General features: G+C 43.4%; 1 protein-coding gene across 3 annotated transcripts in view; it reads right to left on the bottom strand.

Moving 5' to 3' along the window:
- Nucleotides 1–22,475, bottom strand: part of ehbp1 (EH domain binding protein 1) — a 190,547-nt gene that overhangs the window by 11,439 nt on the left and 156,633 nt on the right. For all 3 annotated transcript variants that reach the window (XM_083988753.1, XM_083988754.1, XM_083988755.1), the window contains 2 exons: nt 3,187–3,286; nt 1,904–1,977 (listed from right to left, as the gene is read on the bottom strand). In XM_083988753.1, the coding sequence (XP_083844879.1) occupies nt 1,904–1,977; nt 3,187–3,286 (174 nt within the window). The remainder of the gene's footprint in view (nt 1–1,903; nt 1,978–3,186; nt 3,287–22,475) is intronic.

Genomic DNA, 22,475 nt, shown 5'->3' with positions numbered 1-22,475 from the left:
CACACTATCTCTGCTCTCTCACCTCTACACACACACACACACACAGACACAGACACACACACAGACACACACAAGGTAGCGGCACACGATACATGTCAGATACAGAGAGAAATATGCACTCACACACAGACACAGGTGTTAATGCAGACATGCTCACACACTTCAGCCCAACATGACACACACTATAACAACTACACACACACACACAACATAACACACAACATAAAGCAGACACACACACACACACACACACACACTCTGACTCCTCGCTGCTGCAGCTCAATAAATATAAATAAATAAAACGGCCGAATGGCGGCGAAGAGCGAGCAAATCAACCCCCGGACGCAGGCGGTGCGGCGCCGCGGCAACAGCGTCTGCTGCTGCTGCTCCTGCTCGGCTACGCATGTCTGCCCCCCCCCTCTAACACACACACACCTCCTCCCCCTCTCCTCCCCTGCTCGGCCCACCTCCTCCTTTCTTGCTAATTACAATTGATTTATTATGGACCAGGTAGCTTATCAGGTGCCCGGTGAAATTACAATGGGTGTCTGAAGGCTGTAAGGGGGAGGAGGGGGGAGGGAGGAGGAGTGGGAGGAGGGGTGAGGAGGGGGAGGGGGGGCAGTGGTGGTCAATGTCGAATGGTAAAATCAATTAGCATTGATTGGCAAAAGGTTCATTTTGCCAAAGAGGACACAGTCGAAGGGGATTAAACTTCCCTGGCCCCCTGACAACTTTGATACGACACAATGGCTGCTTCTCTGGCTGCGGTATAGTTAACAAGCTTTCAGTAATATAACTACATTTTTTTTTTTTGTTACCTCACACACACACAAAAAAAAAAAGTCTCTCAATGCTTCTGTGGCTAGATTTCAAATCAGGCATCGACTAGTCAGGTCTAGCTAGGAAACAGATAGCATTGATCAAGTATCAGGGAGTGAAATCCCTCGCATCTTAATCCTCATCAAGAAGCCGACGCAGAATTAAAATCCCCCTGCTTAAGGCTCGACATGAAGGTTTTTGTTCACAGCTCCACAAAAAAACGTTAGAAAACACTCGTGAAAACTGCACAGAGAGAAAGAGAGAGAAGGAGGTGATGTTAAGCAACCTCGACTGCAGCTTCACCCTCATGAAGAAGCAGAAAATAAATCTCAACTGTTGCTGTTTGTCGTCTTTAGTTCATCGCCATTCAAACCACTAAACATTAAGAGATTCATATTTAATGATATATATAATAAAACCAACAGATATAAACTCTAAGAGGAGGTATAGCTTATTGCACAGCGCACTTTGGCCATCTTGGTCTAGTAACAGCACAGTGTGTTTAATTTTATCAATTATTTACTGACCTTTGACCGTCAACATCTGTGATCTGTCCATTGTTTACGTGTAGTGTTTTGCGTTTGTATGTCGTTTTATGCCCCATTGGGGACAAATACAGTTGTTGAAATCTTGAAATCTTGAAATAAATCACTATTATTTGTCGTGTTGCTTCATAAATGCAAATATTTTATCTCAAGTGGAGCTATTTTGTTTTTGAAATAACTTGAAAGCATCAGCAGCATCTGTGATTTGAAAAGCCAGTTATTTAAGAGTTTGTTTTGTTGCATCTTAAAGTGATCAAATTGCAAACATAAAGATCCATCAAGAAAATTTCAGAAGCACAAAACCTTAAAGTATTGCACCCAAATTGATTCACATGTGCTTTGATGGAGAGACTGTAAGAGGAGAAATCTTGAAATCTTGAAATAAATCACTATTATTTGTCATGTTGCTTCATTAATGCAAATATATTTATCTCAAGTGGAGCTATTTTGTTTTGTCAAAGTGGATCTAATGGCACGACTCTGTTGCATTGATGTGAGTCACAGAGTTTTAGCGCATACAGCTCAGCTTCTCTTCTTACCCTCGATGGCCAGCATGGCTCTCAGCTCTCTGTTCAGCAGTTCGAAGCGTCTCTCCAGATCGTGCTCTTTCTCCCTGTGGCAAGTTAAGAGTGAAAGAGAGAGAGTGAGAGTGACACAGAGAGAGAGAAGAGAGAGAAGAGAGAGAAAAAACACACACACAACAAAGTTCATCAATATGTTAATGACTAAATCATTAAGCACTTAAAGAAACCTGCAATAAACATCGATTCAGCCACTCGCCTGAACCTTCTCCGGCTTCGCATTAATCTACTGCACATAACTGATACACACACACACACACACACACACTGCACCGCTCGCAACAAAACAGCCCTGGGTTAAAAAAAAAAAGTGTGTGAGCTAATGTGTGTGTGAGAAAAGAAAAGAAAAAAGGGGAATAGTATAAGCAAGAGGTGGTGAAGGACTGTGCATGAGATGAAAGAGAGAGAGAATGCAAAAAGGTGTAAATGCATTAATATATGGACATGCCACCACCATGAGTGTGTGTCGCCCTGTGTGTCCATGTGTGTGTGTGTGTGTGTGTGTGTGTGTGTGGCACAAATTGAATTCTTTCCTCTTTCAGCCATATTAAAAAATGAGCTAATTCAGTCCCTAATAGAATTTGTCCTTCACAGGCGCCTTTTCTCTTGGCCTCCACAAAGAGAGAACAGAAAGGGCTAATAATCAGCCCTTCTGTCAATTGGCCACTTTAAAAGCCTCCCCTTTCCCACGATATAATGTGATTATGAATACTTCAATCTCTCCTGCTCGCACACTTTGAAATCCCAACAGCTGCAAATGAAGAAAAAAGGCAGCAGCCGCCGCCACCCGCTCGCCTGCCTGCATGTGTGTGTGTGTGTGTGTGTGTGTGTGTGTGTGTGTGTGTGTGTGTGTGTGAAAGCGTGCGTCTCTCCACCTGTCGCAGCTGACCACATACAAAGAGACTGGCGATAGAGTGATGATCGCCACATTTCTATTGATTTCATATTCCGTCCACATGTAAATCAATGAGCAGGATAGACACATGGGGTGAATGGAGTGGCGAGTACACACACTAGTACACGCTACACAACAACCACCAACCACCGCCGCCCTGTGCAGCTTGTTTTTAATGATTTTTTTTGGTCTAGTTGGATGTTTTTATGGGGTTTTTGCTGCTTCTCGGCGCGTGAAAAAGTTATCGAAAGGCAAAACAAACGGGCGCTAATGCAGCCGCCTCACAGGAAACAGCTTCCATCCATCTGAGCGTGACAAAAAAAAAGGGTAAAGGGTTGTAACGTACAGCAGAGAGAGCTGGTTCTGTCGTCTGATGAGGGCGTTCTTCTTGTTTACCAACATGAACCACTCCTGCATCATGGCCTCCTCCTCCTCCTTGTTGTTTCCTGGAGAGCAAACACACAGAAAGAGAGAAAAAAAAAGTGAGAGATGAGCAGAGTTTAACACGTGTTAACAACAGTGAAGCGTTTCAGTAAAATCAACACCTCGCTGCTAAAAAAAATCATCGACGCTGTCAGATGCACAGTTAAAGTCGGGGTGTGACATCAGTTATTACAGCGGATTTTAAGCCTCACGGATAAAATATCAGTTTTTTTCCACCATCAACTGTGTCTGTAAATAACAAAATTAGAGCATGGAGTGTAAAACAAGTGTCCGAAAACGTACACACACGACAGAGATGAGCCTCTGTTAAGTCTTTATGCCACTGCAGAGTCAGCGTCCATTTATATATATATATATATATATATAAATACGCTGCTGCTCGCTTATATTCCTTGTGTAAACATTCACATACTTCACACCACGTCTTCACAATGTCAATACGGCTTCAACCGGGGCGGGATTAACTCAGTGATTACCGTCGAGCGCCTTTACAGAGTGGAGCCTCTCACTGTAGGGCAACACATATCCCACCAATCACTCAGCGGGCCTTCACAACAACAACAAAAAAAAACTCTCCAATGCTTTAACGTAATACCTGCTACACACACAGACACACACAGAGGCAGAGAGAGCTAGCAATGCTCAGATGCATGGCTAATGTAAGCTTCGCCCACGCCTGGGGCTAAAGCTCTATGCTGTAACTTACTTACAAGGTACAATAGGATGCGCACAACTGATACGGACACAGCACATCGAATGTGGAAGCTTCAAACGCTGCGGCCGCGTAACGGCAACAGGATCAGCCTCCGTCGGTCATGTGTGACCTGGAATAAAAGGACTCCAGACACGGACCCCTCCTCGTTTCTGACATCCACTCAGATGTTTTTGAAATAGCTTAAGCATCTGCAGCATCTGTGCATTTGAAAAACTAGTTATTTAAGAGTTTGTTTTGTTGCAGTTTGGCATCTTAAAATGATCAGATTGGAAACATAATGATCCATCAAGCCCATCAACCTTAAAGTATTGCACCCAGATTGATTCACATGTGCTTTGATGCAGAGACTATAAGAGGAAACAAGAAAAGTCACAGTTATTTAAGTCTTGTGGTGTGTAAATATAAGTATGGAGGAATAAAAAAGATCAAATGAGACATAAAAGATTCATTTTGTATATTAGGATAGAATAAAAATCGTAGTTACAATAATAGGATTGAGCCTTTAATGTATGATCATCTTACATTATTCCCCTAATTCCTATTAGTCTAAAATGAGACTTAATTATAATTACATGATCATCCTGTTTAATCTGTCCAGACGAGCAGATTGCTATAAAATATTCAACAATCCAACACTTAGAGAATATAAATATTATGTTTTCATTATTCTACACTTGTATATTTTGCTGTTTCCACTGTGGTCAGTTCACTTAGCCTCTGTTTATGTCTAGATTTTGGGATCTGAGCCTCGTGGCACCGGAGGCGAAGTTAAACAGCGGCGACGGCATTAATCTGACACTCAGTGCGTCTGTGAGGGGAAGAAATGGATGAAAACAGAGGAGGCGAGATGAAAGATCGTCTTAGGGCTTATGTTATTATCTCTCGCTGTTTTTTTCTTTTTTTTTCTCCCCTCTCTTCCTCAAGAGGAAGGTTTAATAGTCGAGAAGCTACAACAGGCATCATAACAGAATTAACACTAAGACGCCATTTCATACCACTTATTAATTGGCGGTCCTCTGAATAACAACAAAGGCTCTGCTGTGTGTGTGTGTCAACATATATACGCTAAGTTTTTTTTTTCTTCTCTAATGTATAGAAAACAATCTGCAGAGGATTGAAGCAAGTCACGTGTGTTTCATTCTCTCCGACGGATCAAATGTCACCGACGTGGCGTTTTAAGCTCATTACACTGATGCTTTTATTGAGAGACTTTCTGGATCTGTGCAAATGTGACTGACTGAGCTGCTCAGCACCAAAGAAAACCAAGAGAAGTGTGTCTCTCTCTCTCTCTTTCTCTGTGTCAAACACACACACACACACACACAGCAGCGCTCATGGCAGAGGAGAGAGAGAGGGCGCATTGGGGCCGCTGCGTCATTGACGACAAAAGGCAGGCGCGTGGATGATGTGTGCGCGGACACCGGTGAGTGTGTGGACATTTGTGATACTCTGAGCCAGCAGATGTATGTAATTTCATTTAGAAGGGTGGAGCGGGAGGGAGTGAGGGAAGGAGGGAGGGGGGGAGGAAGGAGAGAGAGAGAGACGAGGAAAGAAAAAAAAGAATGTGCGAATGAAAGAAAGCTTCAGGATTTAGTGGAATCGGGGGCTCGTGGATTACTGTAGTCAACTTTGAAACGGACGACACTCGGAGGGGGGATAAAGCCGGCGCTGACAGGTCATTGTGCTGCCTCGAAGTCAAATAAAACAAGCAAATAATAATGGCAAATATTAAGCTCCTGTGACATTGTGGCGAGGCGGGCTAGAAGACGAGGGGGGATTATAAAGCTATATCCCCCACCGCTAGCCAGCCAGCCAGCCAGCCAGCCAGCCAGCCAGCAGCCACCAGCCAACCACCAGCCGCATTTTATGAAAAGGAGAGAAAAAAAGGGGGGGAAGAAGAAGAAGGAGGAGGAGGAGGAGGAGGAGAGGGAAGAGAGACAGAGAGAGAAAGGCAGGAAGGTCAGAGGAAAGGTAGGGAGGAGAAAAGACAAGAAGGGAAAGGAAGGAAGGATGGAGATGGACAGAGGAGAAAATGGTGAATGTGGGAGTGAAATGGGATAACTGGGAGGGAGGGAGGGAGAGAGGGAGAGAGGGAGAGAGGGCAAGCAGGTGAGCGATTTGAAGGCAGAGAGAGAGAGAGAAAGAGAGAAAGAGAGGAGGAGGAGGAGGAGGAGGAGGAGATGGAGGGATGGAGGCAGGACGAGTGGCGCAGGACGCTTGACAGCTGCTCAGCATCCTCCTCCCTTCACTCAACCTCTTCAGGGTCGAACTCTGACCTCCAGATGCTGCCGGCTCTTAAAGAGACAGACGAGTCTCTGCGAGTAATACAATTTTTAAAAAAACTAATAATTTATTTTCCGTCTTAGACAGTTCAGTAAGATATTTTAACACGAGTACCTTTTTAAAAACTAATAATTATTCACTATCTGTCCTTACAGTATCTTACAAATTGCTTGTTTTGTGTTATGGTCCAAGGAATAAACAAACATATTTAAAATTGCAATAAATGGACTCATTTAGCTCCAGTGTTCACATCAGTTAATCAGCTCATTAGATTAAGTGTTTTATTTTAATTAAAGTGACGGTAAATTTAGACAACAAAGAGTAAAAAAAAAGAGTTAAAAAGCAAAATCCTGTGTCTGTTTCCTATGTGAACAAGAGCTTCCCATTGGGACGACCCCCTTTTTCTAAAAATGTATCCACTTGCTGCTACTGTAATGAGTGCATCGTCCACCACATTGAGGGAGAAAAAAAACACAAAACAAACATACAACAACAACTGCTGCTGAACGTCGTGTTGTATGAAGACAAATGGTGTAAATATCCCTGGCAGGCGGCGCTGACACTGTGTCTGAATCCAGCCTTGGCTCCGAGACGCTGTGGATCCATGCTGGCTCTCGGGGGGCCATCTTGGATCAAAGCATCTGGCAGTTTGGCAGGTTGCATTCTGGGTCTTGCTGCTTTTGCCTTTTACACGCCATTTCTCGGTTGCTCGACACAGAGCGGGGCAGAGCGGAGCAGAGAGGAGAGGAGAGGACGGGCCAGGATCTACTGAGACTGAAGCTGCAGCCGTAAAAAAAAAAAAAAAAAATTGGCACCGGTACAATGTTTGATCAGGACATCAAAGGATTAGTGAAATATGTCTGATGGAGATACCCCGGGTTTCCCTGCCGACCGGAAACTTTATCGTCATTAATATCATGTTTTAGTGTTATACCTCGGCTATCAACGCCGAGGCCGCAATGCTGAGAGACACACACACACACAAGATACAATCAACTCACACACACATGCACACACACAGATACAACTGATACACACATCCCGACAACCCCTCTATCTGATTGCCTGTCTCCTTCTCTTGTTTCACTCACTCACACTCACACACACACACACAAGCAGGATTCAATGATGTACTGTGGTTATCCTTAAGGCATGACATGAAAAAGACTGGTTTGTATTGGGTCAATGCGTTTATATGCATCCGTATGAGAAGCACCAAGAGGAGGAATATAAGGAACTAAAACAGAGTCGGCCTCATAAGATTAAGATAGTTATCTCCTCCACTGTTTCATTCACAGCAGACTGGAATAATGAAACCATCCTGATGCTGCAGCTGCACTGCTACTTGTTAATTATATGTGTACTGCTATAGACTGTATGTGCTATGGCTTATTAAACACATGCACGAGAAGTGTTTTCTAGTTCTGGTCTAGAGAGCGGACCCGGAATTCACCCAATTCACCAAAGTAAAAGTGTTCACCAACATAAAACGTATAAAAATAGACAATAACTTGTAATAAAATTAGATACAATAAAAGAAAAAGGTTAACTTAATGGCTTATTTGGATTTTCTTGTATATTATATTCTTTCACCGCATTTTTATTAGCTTGGTGCTTTTATTTTGACGGGAAGGCCTGTCTCTCTCGCCCTGGTTCTAGTTGCTGTTGCTTACCGAAACAGCCATCAGCAAATACCGATTGATTTGACTGGATTTCCAATCGACTAAAGTTCACAAAGCATCAATGAGAAGATACAGTCACGATACGCCCAAATCTAAGGTGATGCTTTTCCTTTTGATACATGTGTAAGTGCGACGTTAAGACGTAAAAGGACGTGTTTGTTCGGTACAAGACCCAACAATAATCACATCATCAATTTTATATTTTTGTAAAAAACACCTGTCTATACAGTAGATTCATTATATGAAGTGTTTTAGTACATATCGTGCATCAACCAAAGAGTGCATCACGACTATTTTCACCATCAGTTTATCAGTCAATTATCTTCCTTATTGGGGCTTTTCAGCGACAGTAGTAGAGGATGCTCTTTGAAATTTCACAGAGGCCTAGATAACATCTTCACATTGTGTGTTTAGAAACTGCATGTAGTTTTGTTACAAAAACACACAAAAGAAAAACAGAAAAGCAGAAAATCTTCCCAACTGAGAAGCTGGAAGCTGCTGTTGATACTTTGACCTTTGATCAGTCGCCATCTGGACACTTAAAAACTACAGGTATTTGTTTTGTGGTTTAGAAATCTTGGGCCGGGGGGGGGGGGGAGGAAATCGTCTTTAACGTTCGTCTTCCCTTGAGAAAAAACTTCCTTGTGTTTGTGCCTTGAAGGAGCTTGAGTTTGGATAACGGGGCAGAACGAGCAAAGACAGACAGACAGAGAAAAACATTAAAAAGCTGTGATCACAGCACGTTCATCTCATTTCTTATCCCACCATTTTGCCATTTAATCCAATAGCTGCTAATCCAATTTGTCTATCGGACATGTAAAAAGGCAAAGGAGGCGGAGGGGAGGAGGAGAAAAGGAGAGGGGGGAGAGGAGAGGAGGAGAGGGGAGGGGAGGAGATAGAGCCGAACTTCTCTTCTGTGTCCAAGTCACTTTCTGAATTGCAGTTTATTTAGGGACGAGCCGCACTTGTGTCTCTCCCATCGCTCCCTCTCTCTTTCTCTCTCCATCCGAGCGTCAAGCCCCGTCTGATATCAGCGGGGATCAGGGGGAAGATGAAAGCCGAAGACGCATGAAAGGAAATGAGAAAAAAGAAGGAATAAAAAAGAAACAGGATGAACATTGTTTCCTGTGATTAGGTAAGAGCTCGTTAAAAGGCTGTCACCGCTGCGGCGATGTGAATATGCATGACAGGGGCCGGCCTAATCACAGAGGTCTGTGGCGAGGAGGGGGTGGTGAGGGGTTGGTGGGGGGGTGTAAGGGGGGTTTGTGCCTAAGTAGCCGACTGAAGACTTGATTTAATTAATGTGAGTAGAGGAGTGTCTTGTTAGGAGGAGGAGGAACAGAACAGAGAGTGTAAAGGTTTCTGGTGCTCGTGAATTCAGCTTCAGCCAGAAAACACATCACCGAAAAACCTGCAGCGGTGGAGATGGAGGAGGTTTTCATTCCTCCTTCTTGTTCTTGTTTTTCTTCTTGTTCTTCATCTTTCTTAAAATGCTGCTACTAAAAATAAAAAAATTTAAAAAAGCAGAATGATATAAACTCAATGCAACAGTTGTGACAACCCCCCCCCTCCCAACTCATATTTTCAACACTTCTTCTGTTATGTCGTCTTTGGTCTCGGCGATGCACATGTGCTTCCTTCTCCTCCTCCTCCTCCTCCCTCCTCCCTCCTCTCCTTCGCTCTCTACTGGAGTGGTGCTTTTTTTTTTTTCCAGGGAGGCCTGGACGAGGCCTTTTTAGCTGCTGCGACCCCTCAATGGGCACAATGGTCCCAGCATATAGAACAGATTCCTGCTTTATTGAACCTGTGTATAATGTCTGGTGAATGGAGCACATTAACCGATTCACACTCACCTCTCTCCCCCCCTTCTCCCTCCATCCCCCCCTTCCTCCTCCGGATAGCAAAAAAGGGAGAGAAAAGTAAAAAATAAGAAGAAAAACCCTCCTCCTCCTCCTCTTCTCACACTGAGGCATAATGACTGCCTTTTCCACCGGTGTCATTTGTCAACCACTGCTTGCTTTACAACTTTACAAAAGAGGCGGAGGTGGAGGAGAGAGCAGGAGACGCAGCAGCGGGGTGGGACTGAGTGGGGAGGGGGGGGGGGGGTTGAATTGGGTCATAAGTGGGGCTGCATAATTATTTGTTTCTAATTGCTGAGTGTGTTAACAGGGGGAAGCTCAGTGGAGGATGATGGGAAATCGTGCAACAACGTGCAGAGTCGCTCAATTACTTATGATACGTATGATTAGATTTCTGTTTCCATAATCAATGATCAAAGAATAAGAATATCGTCCAAAAAAAGAGCCACTGAGGGCGATTAATACCTGCTGAGGAGGCGTCGCTGCTTAATTAAATAAAAAAACAACAACAATTATCTGCACGCTGCACGCTCAAACCAAACACAGCTGCACCTCAACATCTGGAAAATGTCCATTAACGTGACAGTTGACGATGAAACGACAGAAACGATAATGATTCAAAACGCTACATCGACTGGATATGACACGCTGATTTGTGAACATAATAAAAAAAAACATGAAAACAAAAACACTAGATCTATGATTCTGTTCAATAATTAACCACGGCTGATAAATTCACTGTGGTTCTCGTCTTTGCTATAGAAACAACATTAACAGACGAGTCATCTGATCTGCAGCAGCTGCTTTATGTTTATATTTATGTCGTGGGGTTTAAAACCATAACCCGGAGCAGCCGAGTGCCGAGACAAAACCGTAAAAATGCTCCTCGTGTTTTTCGCCGTAGAGGAAAAAAAACCTTGCTGTTGTGTCGCCTCTGCTTGTTTTTTTTTTTTACACTGAAACAGAAACAAAAGCCGGCGTTGTGTATCTGCGCTCGGGAATCAGATGCGTGACGTGTACCGACAACACAACAGAACAAAACAAAACAGAACAGAACAGCGCCGGCGTCGTCTGGGTTTTTTTTACACAGGCGTCGATTTGTCTCTGTGACCACCTCCACTCCTGGAAGAGGAAGGTGGAAAAGCAACGACAACAAGAAGAAGCAGAGAAATAAAAGACACGAAGAGTTTCTCAGTTCAGGACCAACAGAGATCAATAATCACAGTGATGATGATGAAGATGATGGTTGGTGCTTGTTGTATCTTGTAGGAGTGAGAGCTGCATGTGTGTGTGTGTGTGTGTGTGTGTGTGTGTGTGATCCAAAGCCTTTTTTAATGAGCAGGACGACAGACACATCTCATGTCGCTGTGTGAACATTTGTGTTCAGAGAGCGTTTTAAACACATGATAGGTTTGTCCTCCTCTCATCCTCCTCTCTCTTTAAACACACCCACCTCCTCCTCCTCCTCCTCTGGCTCCTGTGCTGATGTCTACACACACACACACACACACACACAGAGACACACACACACACACACAGAGCCCTGGGCAAACACATCTGACCTCAGAGCTAACAGTAGACCAACCTCCAGACACTTCTCATTCCTCCACCTCAGAGGTTAAGACGGGGGCGGGGGCTCGGGCAAACAGAGTTCACATAATGGACTGACTCCTGAGATGAAATGTTCATATTACACACACACACACACACTGAAACACACACACACACATTTCCTGCTGCTCAAACAGAGAGATGAGAGCAGTTTAGCTCTTCTCCTCTTTCGAATTTCTCATTCGAATTAAATAAACTAATCGTGCATTTATAATCACACTTAACGATTCGATTATTTAATTCTTGTGTTATTAAGGAGCTGAACAGTAACCTTAAAGGGATAGTTCAACATTTTGGCAAATTAGCCCATTGCCGTAATCCCTACAGTAGGTTCGTTACCTTTAATTGTCGGTGCAAGCTAGTTTTAGAACGGCGGAGCAGAGCCGCGAGCTGCTCAGAGCTACGCTACGGAGGCTAATGGGATTTCTTGGTTTCCCTCATCAAACTCATCAAATACACAATCCAACAACTCCAAAACGCTCTGGTGGACAAGTTGTGACCTGCACATTCACCACGCTATGAGATAATAACGGAACGTCAACGGTTTTGCATGAATTTACCTCGAAAACAACTCTGTCTTCTTATGTTTTTATGACTATTTTCTGGGGTAGCAATGTACATTTCATTGAAAACTCTATCTCTATCTATCTATCTATCTATCTATCTATCTATCTATCTATCTATCTATCTATCTATCTATCTATCTATCTATCTATCTATCTATCTATATAAAGGTTCAGATTAGAGAAAGAAAAACAAACGTCATTCCTGGAGTATTTCTCTGTCTGGCAGGAACCAGCCAAGCTGTGACAATCACACAAATTCACTCCTCCTCCTCTTCCTCCTCCTCCTCCCCCCTCTCTCTCCCCCTCCCCAACTCCATCAAATTGTGTTTTTGCTACAAATCAATAAACATTATCAGAGAGTGGCAGACTATGGGCTGGTGGAGGCAGCCTCTGTCTGTTAAAGCCCAGACCGCCCTGTCTCTATCACAGGCTGGGTGAGAAGGCCAGGAGGATTCACACACACACACACACACACAGCAGACAACACACACACACACATATATATATACACAACCATACATGTAACAGGGACTTATAGTAAGCATAAGATGGAAGCAGACACGCTCGACGATCAGAGAGGAAGAGTTGTTGGACGCATGCACACTAGTCCTATGGGGGAGTGATTTCCTCGCATCCGCACATACGGAGACGGTGGAAAACAATCAGAGTGCGCCGACTGGAAAAGAAAAGAGCAGCAGCGAAGCATTGAGGTGTTTAACAATAATCCCAGTGCAGTACAGTACAAGCTGTTTTGACCACGCCACTCAACGTCAATAAGAAATTAAAAAGAGGAAGAAAAAGAAAGAGAGGAGAAAAAAATAAAACCCAACGACGGCTTTAAACACTCCCTAACCCATTAGGTCGCTGCTGTATCGCCGCTCCATGCTTGTCAGCTCGCTTTAGCTTTAGCGTCAGAAATCCCTGCTCTGTCTCTCTTTCTCTCTTTTTTCTCCGACGTTCAACAAGAACCATTTAACCGAGCTCTAAATAAGATGATTTTCAACCTGTCCCCACTTAGCTTGGGGGGCTGGAAAAGGGAAAAAATCAGAGGAGGAGGAGGCCCTGCCATACACCGTTTCTCAATTACCTTTCTCATTATTGTCGCCCGCGTTCATTACTACTATTATCATCATCCTCCCCCTTTTTTTTTCTTTTTCTGTTGCACCCCCTCACTTTAGGCGAGCTTAGGCCGCTGTGGCTGTCGTGTTTGGATGAAGAGGAGGAGAAGGAGAGCGGCAGAATCGAGAGCTTTTTTTTTTTTTTTTTTTTGCGCGAGGCCAGAGCACTTCAGGTAATTAATATAGCAAGAGGGGGCAGATGAGAGGAGACGGGAGAATATGTGAGTGTATGTACGCCTGTGTGTGTTTTTTTCCTTGAAACGCCTGATTGGGGAGCTCACCTGCCGATACCCCCTAAAAGGTATTTCATTAGCGGGGGCCCTTTTACCATACAAGCAAGGAGGAACAAAGCCTCGGTTACGCCTGTCTCCACTCCAGCTCGACGAAGGCCCCTCCAGGACGCCTGTAGCCGTGTGTGGGGAAGAGTGAAAAAGAAGAGAAGAGTGGAGAGGAGAAGAGAAGAGAGGAGAGGAGAGGCTATCCCCGTTCATAATCTCATGACAAAAGGCAAAAAGGCATCATCCTATTAACAGCGTGATCTTCACCAGCTCATGCTAGCTGCTTTCCACAGGGGGCTCTTCTTTATTATTAAGGTGAGTGGGTGATAGGGAGCAGCGAAGGCGCCCTATTAGCTCTGGGACAAGAGACGGTATGAAGGGGTGGGGGAGAAAGAGAAGAGGAGAGGAGAGGAGAGAAGAGGAGAGACCCCATGCTAGGGTCTTGCTCCCAGTCTTTTTTTTTCTTTTCTCCAGAACGAGACCCTTTGCTTTGCTTGGACCTTTGGGGGCTGCGCTCTTCTATTAGAGCTGCAGCGATATATACACAACACACACAAAGTAGTGTAGTAGGGGAGAGTTTCTTCAATCAAACAACCTCGACACCTGCAGCGATGCACACTGGGAAAACATCCTCCGCTCCACCTGGTTGGTTATAAAGAAAAGAAAAAAGAAAAAAGAAAAACTCATTTGAAGACGGCGGCTCACCTTGCTCATACTTCTCCCAACGTTTAACCATTTAATAAAACGTGTCAGAGATCGGCGCCGTCGAGGGAACGCGTGTGGTGGATGTAGTTCAAAACAAGTTCAGAGTCAGATCTCCTCTTCTCTGTATCGGTTTAAAGTTTCAATTGTAGCTGCGGTCACATAGAATAAAACTAAAGCAAGATATTATAATATTTAAGCACGAAGATGTCACTAAAAACCCAGTGGAGCTGCTTCAATGTGAAGAGAGGGTTCCCACTCGTTTCTTGAAATCATTTTCCAGGTCTTTTCTGGATATTTTCAGATTCAGAAGTCTTCTTTTCGACAGTTGTACCTTATTTTGTACATTTTAACCAGTTTGTTTCTATGTTTATTCCTCTCTCACCCCCAGAAGTCTGATTTAAAGGTGTGCAGAGTCTATGGCTCTGACCTATCTATGAAATAATCTCTTATCTGCTTAGAAATTATGACAAATTTATCACAGAACAATGTTTTCTGTTCCTCTATCACTCAGCAGAGGAGACGGTCCAACACTGGAAACACTCATCAACTCTAAGTCTCTAGTTTTCTCGCTAGGCGCTTCTTTCAGAAAAGAAATAAATATTTTATCAAGGCAACTCAAGCTCTTCCAGGACATTTGACTTCTTTTTCCTCGTGTGTTTTCCATGACTAGAAAAGTAGTCAACCATTTTCCAGGTTTTCCAGGATGCGTGGGAACCCTGATGATACTCGATTACTTGTTTGCGAACAACATTAAAACTGAAGACAGAGAGAGACTTGAGGTGTTAAAGAGGGAGGTGAAGGGAAATTCTTCTACCGAGTGTCCAACAGTAAAAAAAAAAACTCAACTAGAAACAGAGTGTGTGTGTGTGTGTGTGAAAGAAAGAGAGAAAGAGAGGGAGAGAGAGATTAGAGAGAGCTCTGTTTTTCTATTTGAGTGTTTTGTTTTCTGCTCGGTAGGGGTGCTTGCCTCTAGCCTCAGGTTACACAGGGGAATTGTGGGAAAAAAAAAAAGTATCTTGAGCAGTGTTTGTGAGCGACAGCCATGGCAGCCTGAAGAGGTGAATTTCTCACTTCTCCGAACGAAAAGATCAAATTCTACCTTTAAAAACTGCTCGTTGGTTTACGTCTAAATTTGGGATGTTGTTGGTAACACACACACAAAAACACACACAGACACACACACACAGAGACCGAAGCTTATGCTGCAGTTGAACATGTTCCAGGAGCTTTATCGGTACAAACATAAACATAGACGTCCTACTCAGCTGCGAGCGCCCGGCCAAAATTCTGTGTGCACAATGACCGGTGGAAAATTTTTTGGCTGTTTCGTACGCCCACACACACACACACACAAACACACACACACACACACACACAAACACTTACACACACAAACACACGCTTATGAGACGGTGAGATGAACTGTCAAGCAAACGACCAGGACCGGGACATCCCAGGAGGAAGTGGAAGAATAAACGAGGATGCGAGGCAGCAACGAGCGATTCAGAGAGATTTTACAAACAGGTTCTGAAAAACCATGTCGGGGACGGTCGAGTCATTCGGCGCCAAACTGACGGAGAGAAGAGAGAAAAGTCACAAACGCCTTTAACCTGAGCACACACCTGAAAAACTATGACAAAAGCCTTTATTTAGCTTGTTCCATATGTTTAAATGGACTTAATGTGCTTGAGCAGTTGTGTGGGGGAGGTTCACGGACAAGGAGACGGGCCACTACACAACTACACCTTACCTTTTTAATTGAATTAAACTAACCTTTTTTCTCTTCTTAAAGGGATAGTTCAACATTTTGGCAAATTAGCCCATTGCCATAATCCCTACAGTCATAGCAGTAGGTTCGTTACCTTTAATTGTCGGTGCAAGCTATTTTTAGAACGGCGGAGCAGAGCTGCTCAGAGCTACGCTATGGAGGCTAATGGGATTTCTTGGTTTCCCTCATCAAACTAATCAAATACACAATCCAACAACTCCAAAACGCTCTGGTGGACAAGTTGTGACCTGCACATTCACCACACTATGAGATAATAACGTAATGTTACGAGACAGAGTTGTTTTAGAGGGAAATACAGAAACTGCTTGCTGAAAAACAACCCCTGAAGGCAACGCGCATCAGCGGTTTTGCATGAATTTCCCTCTAAAACAACTCTGTCTCGTAACTTTCTGTTATTATCTCATAGCGTGGTGAATGTAAAGCTCACAACTTGTCCACGACAGCGTTTTGGAGTTGTTGGATTGTGTATTTGATGAGTTTGATGAGGGAAACCAAGAAATCCCATTAGCCTCCGTAGCGTAGCTCTGAGCAGCTCACGGCTCTGCTCCGCCGTTCTAAAAATAGCTTGCACCGACAATTAAAGGTAACAAACCTACTGCTATGACTATAGCAATTATGGCAATGGGCCAATTTGCCAAAAATGTTGAACTATCCCTTTAATTCTATTTGCTGAAATCAACTTAAATATGTGTGTGCAGGTTTATCCTGTGTGATACTAATATTCTTTGTTCCAATACAAACGCACATTAATCAATGATTTATACTAATGTTATATGCTTCAGGGATTCAACCTGCATTTAAAGATACAATAATAGATGTTGTGCTGCTGTGTGACAATCTGCTGCTTCAACACACACACACACACACACACACACACACACACACACACACACACACACACACACACACACACACTCTCTACCTGCACAGACAGAGGTCAATCAGTGAGACAGAGGAACTTTGAGGGACCTTTTATAAAGGTTTGTCAAAAAGTACAGAAGACTAGCGCAGATAGCGGAGAGATGCACTTCACTTCCTCCAACTCGCTCCTTCGCCGCCTTACAACCCCACACACACACACACACACACACACACACACACACACACACACAGACACACACTTCTCATCATGGTTGTCCTCCATTCTCCTCTGTAGCCCAGTAAAAAAAAGCCTGTGATGACCTGGGTGTGTAGCTTATTAACCTCTCCATCAGTTCTTATCAGCCAATGAATAGCCCAGTCATCTGCCCCTCCTGCTCAATCTGAGGGCAAAAAAAAAAATTTCTCCTCACGTCAGGCCTATAATTCAATCCACACACAAATCATTTAAGAAGTGCGCACATACACTCTCTCACACACTCTCATTCACACACACACTCACACAAACAGAGGGGAGTGGATCGGTGGAAACGTTTCGTCCACCTCGGTCCTGGTCGGCTTCAAAGGCTGATGTGGACCAGATGTTACAGAAAGCATCAACAAAAGGAGAAAACAACAGCGGTGGTGTAATATGCTGTGTGTGTGTGTGTGTGTGCATGTGTGTGTGTGTGAGGGCCAGAATAAATTAATGGCTGATTTCTCCCCTTGCTTTGATGGCATTAAGAGCCCTCTTCTTCTCAATGTGCCGCGTTAAATGCTTTTCTCTCTTTCCCTCCGTCTCTCCCTTCTTCTTTTTTTTTCTTCTTTCTGACAAGCAGGGCCACCCAGCAGAAAGCAACTGATGCAAAACGCCGGAGTAATCCCTCCTCCATCCACCACCACCACCACCAGCAGCCCCCCCCCCTCTCCCTCCCTCCCTCCCTCCCTCCCTCCCTCCCTCTCCCTCCTTCTATCTTCAGTCTTTGACACAGTAGCCATTATCTGTGGGATTTAGTTAAACCAAACCTTCATGTATTTGTTAGGCCCTGGGTTCGTTTTCTCCTCCGACTGCTCTGCTTGAGTGTGGCCGGGCTGGAGGGGGAGTGGGAGGGGAGTTACATCATCAGCTGCAGCTACCTCGGAGGGGAGGAGGAGGAGGGAGGGGAAGGAGGGGGGGTCCTACAATGCCGTCTTAACTGGATCTTAAAAATGTGGTTAAATCCAAATCTGCAAATAAAATGTAACCTGGTTTGTTTTGATTGCAACGGTATTTTACTGGATTCAAAAGCAACAGCAACACAATGATTCATTTAAACCAAAAAACTCAACACAGTCGGATCATGTGATGCTTCATTTATGCCTCAGTGACACAATAATGTGTGCACTGGCTCATGCAACAGGAGGGAAACACACAATACGACAGTTTTATCTAACACATGTCACATGAAATACTTCAAAAATACGACTTAACCCAAAATTAGGAATAAATAATATACTTCATTACCACCACAGCCATGTTGGAGAAGCTGTGGAGATGTAAATGTGAACCATTCACATGTGCTCTGGTTCTGTCCTAAGATCGCAATATTTTGGGAAGATGTTCATTTAGTTATAGGCAGAATTTTGGGTCATGGTGTCTCCAAGTCTTGTACATTATTATATCTTGCCGTCATTACGGGAAATGTTGTGTTGAAAGATGATAGATAGATATTGAAAATTACGGTATGTTAGTAGCCTGTAAAAAGGCAATTACAAGAAAATGGTACAAGACAGACCTACCATCACAGGAAGATTGGATGGACGAAAATACATATTATGGAACAACTGACTTATAAAATAAGAACTCAAGAGGATCAATGCTGCCAGAAGTGGGAGAAATGGACTGAATACATAAAAATGACAGGACAAGAACCATCACATTGACATTAAAACAGGAGCAAACTGTAGAAGCATGGTGATCCTACATGTTCTTTTTCAGATCTTTGCTTTTTATTTGTTCCCCCTCCCACCCCTGCCCCCTTGTATAATGTTTATACAATGCTAAAGAAAAACATTAAAAAGTATTTTTTTTAAAAAACGACTTAATCTCTCTGTCTGTGGCTCGTTAACCCAGACAAACATATAAAAACAAAGTTCTAACATTAGAGAAAATGTTCGTCCAGTTGAAACCTAACACAAAATGACAAAAGGAGTCTTTTCTGATCTCCATCTTGACGATTTCCAGATCATTGTTTCCCTGTCAGCTCGTACCTGTGAGGTCTCACCACCACCACCACATGCGGCCACGGAGCTAAAAGCGCTGTTATGGAATCACTGTTGAAACTCGCAGATAAGCCCGGGCTCGGTGGGGCTAAGCTAAGGTTAAGCCAGGTGGCTTAGTTCCCCGAGTATGTGTTTACACACACACTGAGGTGTGAACCATTTGGGGGGCTTAAGAGGGGCGGAGAAAACACAAGTTGATTTAGTGCTAGTGAAAACCTGAGTACCTGTTGATGGCGCTGGTGGCGGGACGGCTTAACACAAACATCAGCAGCAAACCTGTGGGGATCTGGGTCTGATCCACGCCAGGAGTCAGATTATTGAACACACCGAGAGAGTAGGGACGGGGGTTTAAAACATTTAAAACACAATGTTGTTACATGTGTTAATCTGCAATTTATAATTTCTTCATCATCGTCATTGTAGCATCACATTTTTTAGTGGTAGTAGTCTGTCTGAACAGTGTCGGACAGGTGGAGACTGTGGTCGTAAAAAAAGTTTATACAGTATTAGTTACTCAATTTGTTAATTGGAATTTAGGTAACACTTTATAATAAGTACACACTAATAAGCATTAGTTAAGGGTTAAATACTGAATTCTTCATTAAAATAGCATGAATACTCATTAGTATGTAGTTTATAAACACAGTTAGTGCTTATCAATGATGAGTAAAACATTTTTAACTGTTTATAAACTACATACTAATGAGTATTCATGTGTTATAAATGAAGAATTCTGCATTTATTAATGCTTAACTAATGCTTAATAGTGTGTACCTATTATAAAGTGTTTATAATTAATTTATTATTAATATGGAACTAAGTTTGTCATCGTTTCTCAAAACCTTTTAAAAGAAGTACCTACACAGTCGCTTTTTTTTTTTTTTGTCTTGCAGGTGCGTTCAAACACCACAGGGAAACTGGAATTTACTTTTTTTTTATTATTATATCTGGTCGGATTTGTTTTAGTTCATGTAGATACACTGGAGTTCTTGTGCAGCTTCTTATCTCAGGATTTAATATTTAAGAAGTCTTACACACTTTACTTTAAACGCAGGTCTTGTCGTTTATGAGACAAATGTGTTTATTTGTAAAAGCAGTAAAAAGAGAGGAGGGCAGAGAAATTTTTCTGAATGAAAAAAAAAAGAGAGTGCAGTGATAGCCCCCAGTGGAGGAGGAGGAGGAGGACTCAACCTGCTGACAGACAGCTGCAATCTTTTTAGCATAAGTGGCTCCGCCTGCTCCATTAGCAAAGAGAAGGAGGAGGGTGTGTGTGTGTGTGTGTGTGTGTGTGTGTAGGGAGGTAGTGGGGAGGGGGAGGAGGAGGTCGACCCCCCCTGGGGTAGATGTTAGAACAAATTTGAGGGGTGTCATATTACACGCCTTGTGACAGGAGGCCGAGGGGAGGTGAACGATGAATTTGCTTAATGAATTAATCTGCGGACCAGTAATGGCTCTGCTAACAACATTAGTCATCCTTCTTACATCTCTGTGCTGCTATGCACTAGTTGTTTCCCCCTCGTCTCCCTCTCTCTCTCCCTCTCTTTTTTTCTGCACAATCATTTCATCCTGTCCTTCGTCATCTTTACTTTCCATCTGTCTCTTCTTTCTCTCAGAGGTGCAGCTCCGTCTCCTTTTTCTAAACTAATAAAAATATATTAAAGTAAAAACAACACCCTGCCCTGTTGAGATCTGTAGATACATAAATATATAAAGAATTAAAGTCTGTTTAATAATAAACTCCCTAATATACAGTAAATTCCCCTTAATGTGTTTGTAAATGTGACGAGCTGCCACACGCGGCGCTTTTCAATTTGGAGCAACACATTACATTACAAGTGACACCAAACGTGAGGCTGTTAATGCCACTGGGCTCTGGATTGAGCTTTGATTCAATACACAAATGCAAAATTGCTGTGTTTAAATAGATATTTAAATGGAAATGTATTGGGAAAGACAGCTGTTGGTATTTGTAGCCTGGAGTGCTCATTACAATGGGAAATAGGGAGGAGTGGGAGGGTGGCGGGGGGCGATGACAACGGCAGCACGGCGAGCAGCTGTGTTAGCAAGTGAATGGTGTAATTACTGGCCAAACCTCTGTCATTAACCTGCATTGTCGAGTGCTACCACATCCGTTAACATAAGAAAGCCTTGATTAATTGACTGCAAGGCTGAAATTCAATTATGTCATTGGGCTGCAGTTTGCAAACTAGATAATAATCAATCGCATAAATACAAACAGCAAAATAACCCAAAACATCCTGAGAGCGTTTGTGTGTTAGAGATGAGAGCGAAGATTACATTTACAGTCACAAATACATATAAATACATGCGATAGCTTCACTTGAAACCAAAAAAACAGAGAAATTAAATCAAAAACTGTTAAAGCGACAGAAGCAAAACAAGAGAATCAAACTGCTGCTGATTAACAAAAGTGCGATTTGTAGTTGAATGTGCAGCTCGTCGCCTCAGTGGGTGTGTGAACATATTCAGTTTGTTTGTTAATGTGGAACTTGTATATTTAGTGTGTGTATGTGTGTGTGTTTATGTGTGTGTATATGTGTGTGTGTGTGTGTGACGATGTGTTTGGCAGCTTGCAGCACGGTTTGTTGGACCGACCGGCTGCTGCTGCATGGGGTCTCAGGCAGAGAGGCGGCTGATGAAAGCATTGGCGGGATGCTCCAATAAAGAGCAGATTATCATAAGCGGCCATTGTCCACCTCCCAATTCTCTCCAACTAACCTCCCCCCTCCTCACCTCTCCCCCTCCTCTCCCTCCTCCCCTCTCCTCCCTACTTACTCACCCCTCTGCTGAAAATGTTAATCGGCCCTATCGCTGGCAGGCTGCATGGCCCAGAGAGGGAAACTTTAACTGATTGCAAGGGAAGAAATTATGACAATTACCCTAGAAAAAAAAAAAAAAAGTGCTATAATAAAATAATAAAGTCGTATAGAGACAGAAATAAAATGGAAGTGATACAGGAAGTTCACGTCACAATTATTCCTGTTTAGTTTGCAAACAAATTTTCCTTTCCACGTCTCCGAGCAGCAGCAGCTACACCCCACGTTTCCCTCCGTCGCAACAAACCTCCCTCCCTCCCTCCCTCTTTCCCTCCCTCCCTCCCGTTGACTCCATCCACCCAGCTCGTTTTATCTGAAGATTCTCAGACAATGCCTAGAGGATCCCGTTCCCTAATCTTCCTAAAAATCCCCCTTTCATCCCCACTGTTAAAGAATGTATGAAAGGCTGACACCGAGCTGGAAAAAAAGAAAGCAAGGAAAGGGGAAAAAAGAAAAAAAAGAAAGAAGCGGAGCACATCTGGGAGTGAGGGTGGTGTCACTGTGCAAGGGCTGGAGGGTTGGAGGAGGGAGGAGGGGGCAGAAAGCGCAAAAGGAGGTAGGAGCTCAGCTCAGCAATGGTCGCTTGTGCAGAGTCCTCGCATGATGACTAATTAAATTGTTTTGCTGC

Source organism: Trachurus trachurus, assembly GCF_905171665.1.
Source record: "Trachurus trachurus genome assembly, chromosome: 15".
Taxonomy (NCBI): Eukaryota; Metazoa; Chordata; class Actinopteri; order Carangiformes; family Carangidae; genus Trachurus; species Trachurus trachurus.
The sequence above is the reverse complement of the archived record's forward strand: the minus strand, read 5'-3'. Positions and strand labels throughout refer to the sequence as shown.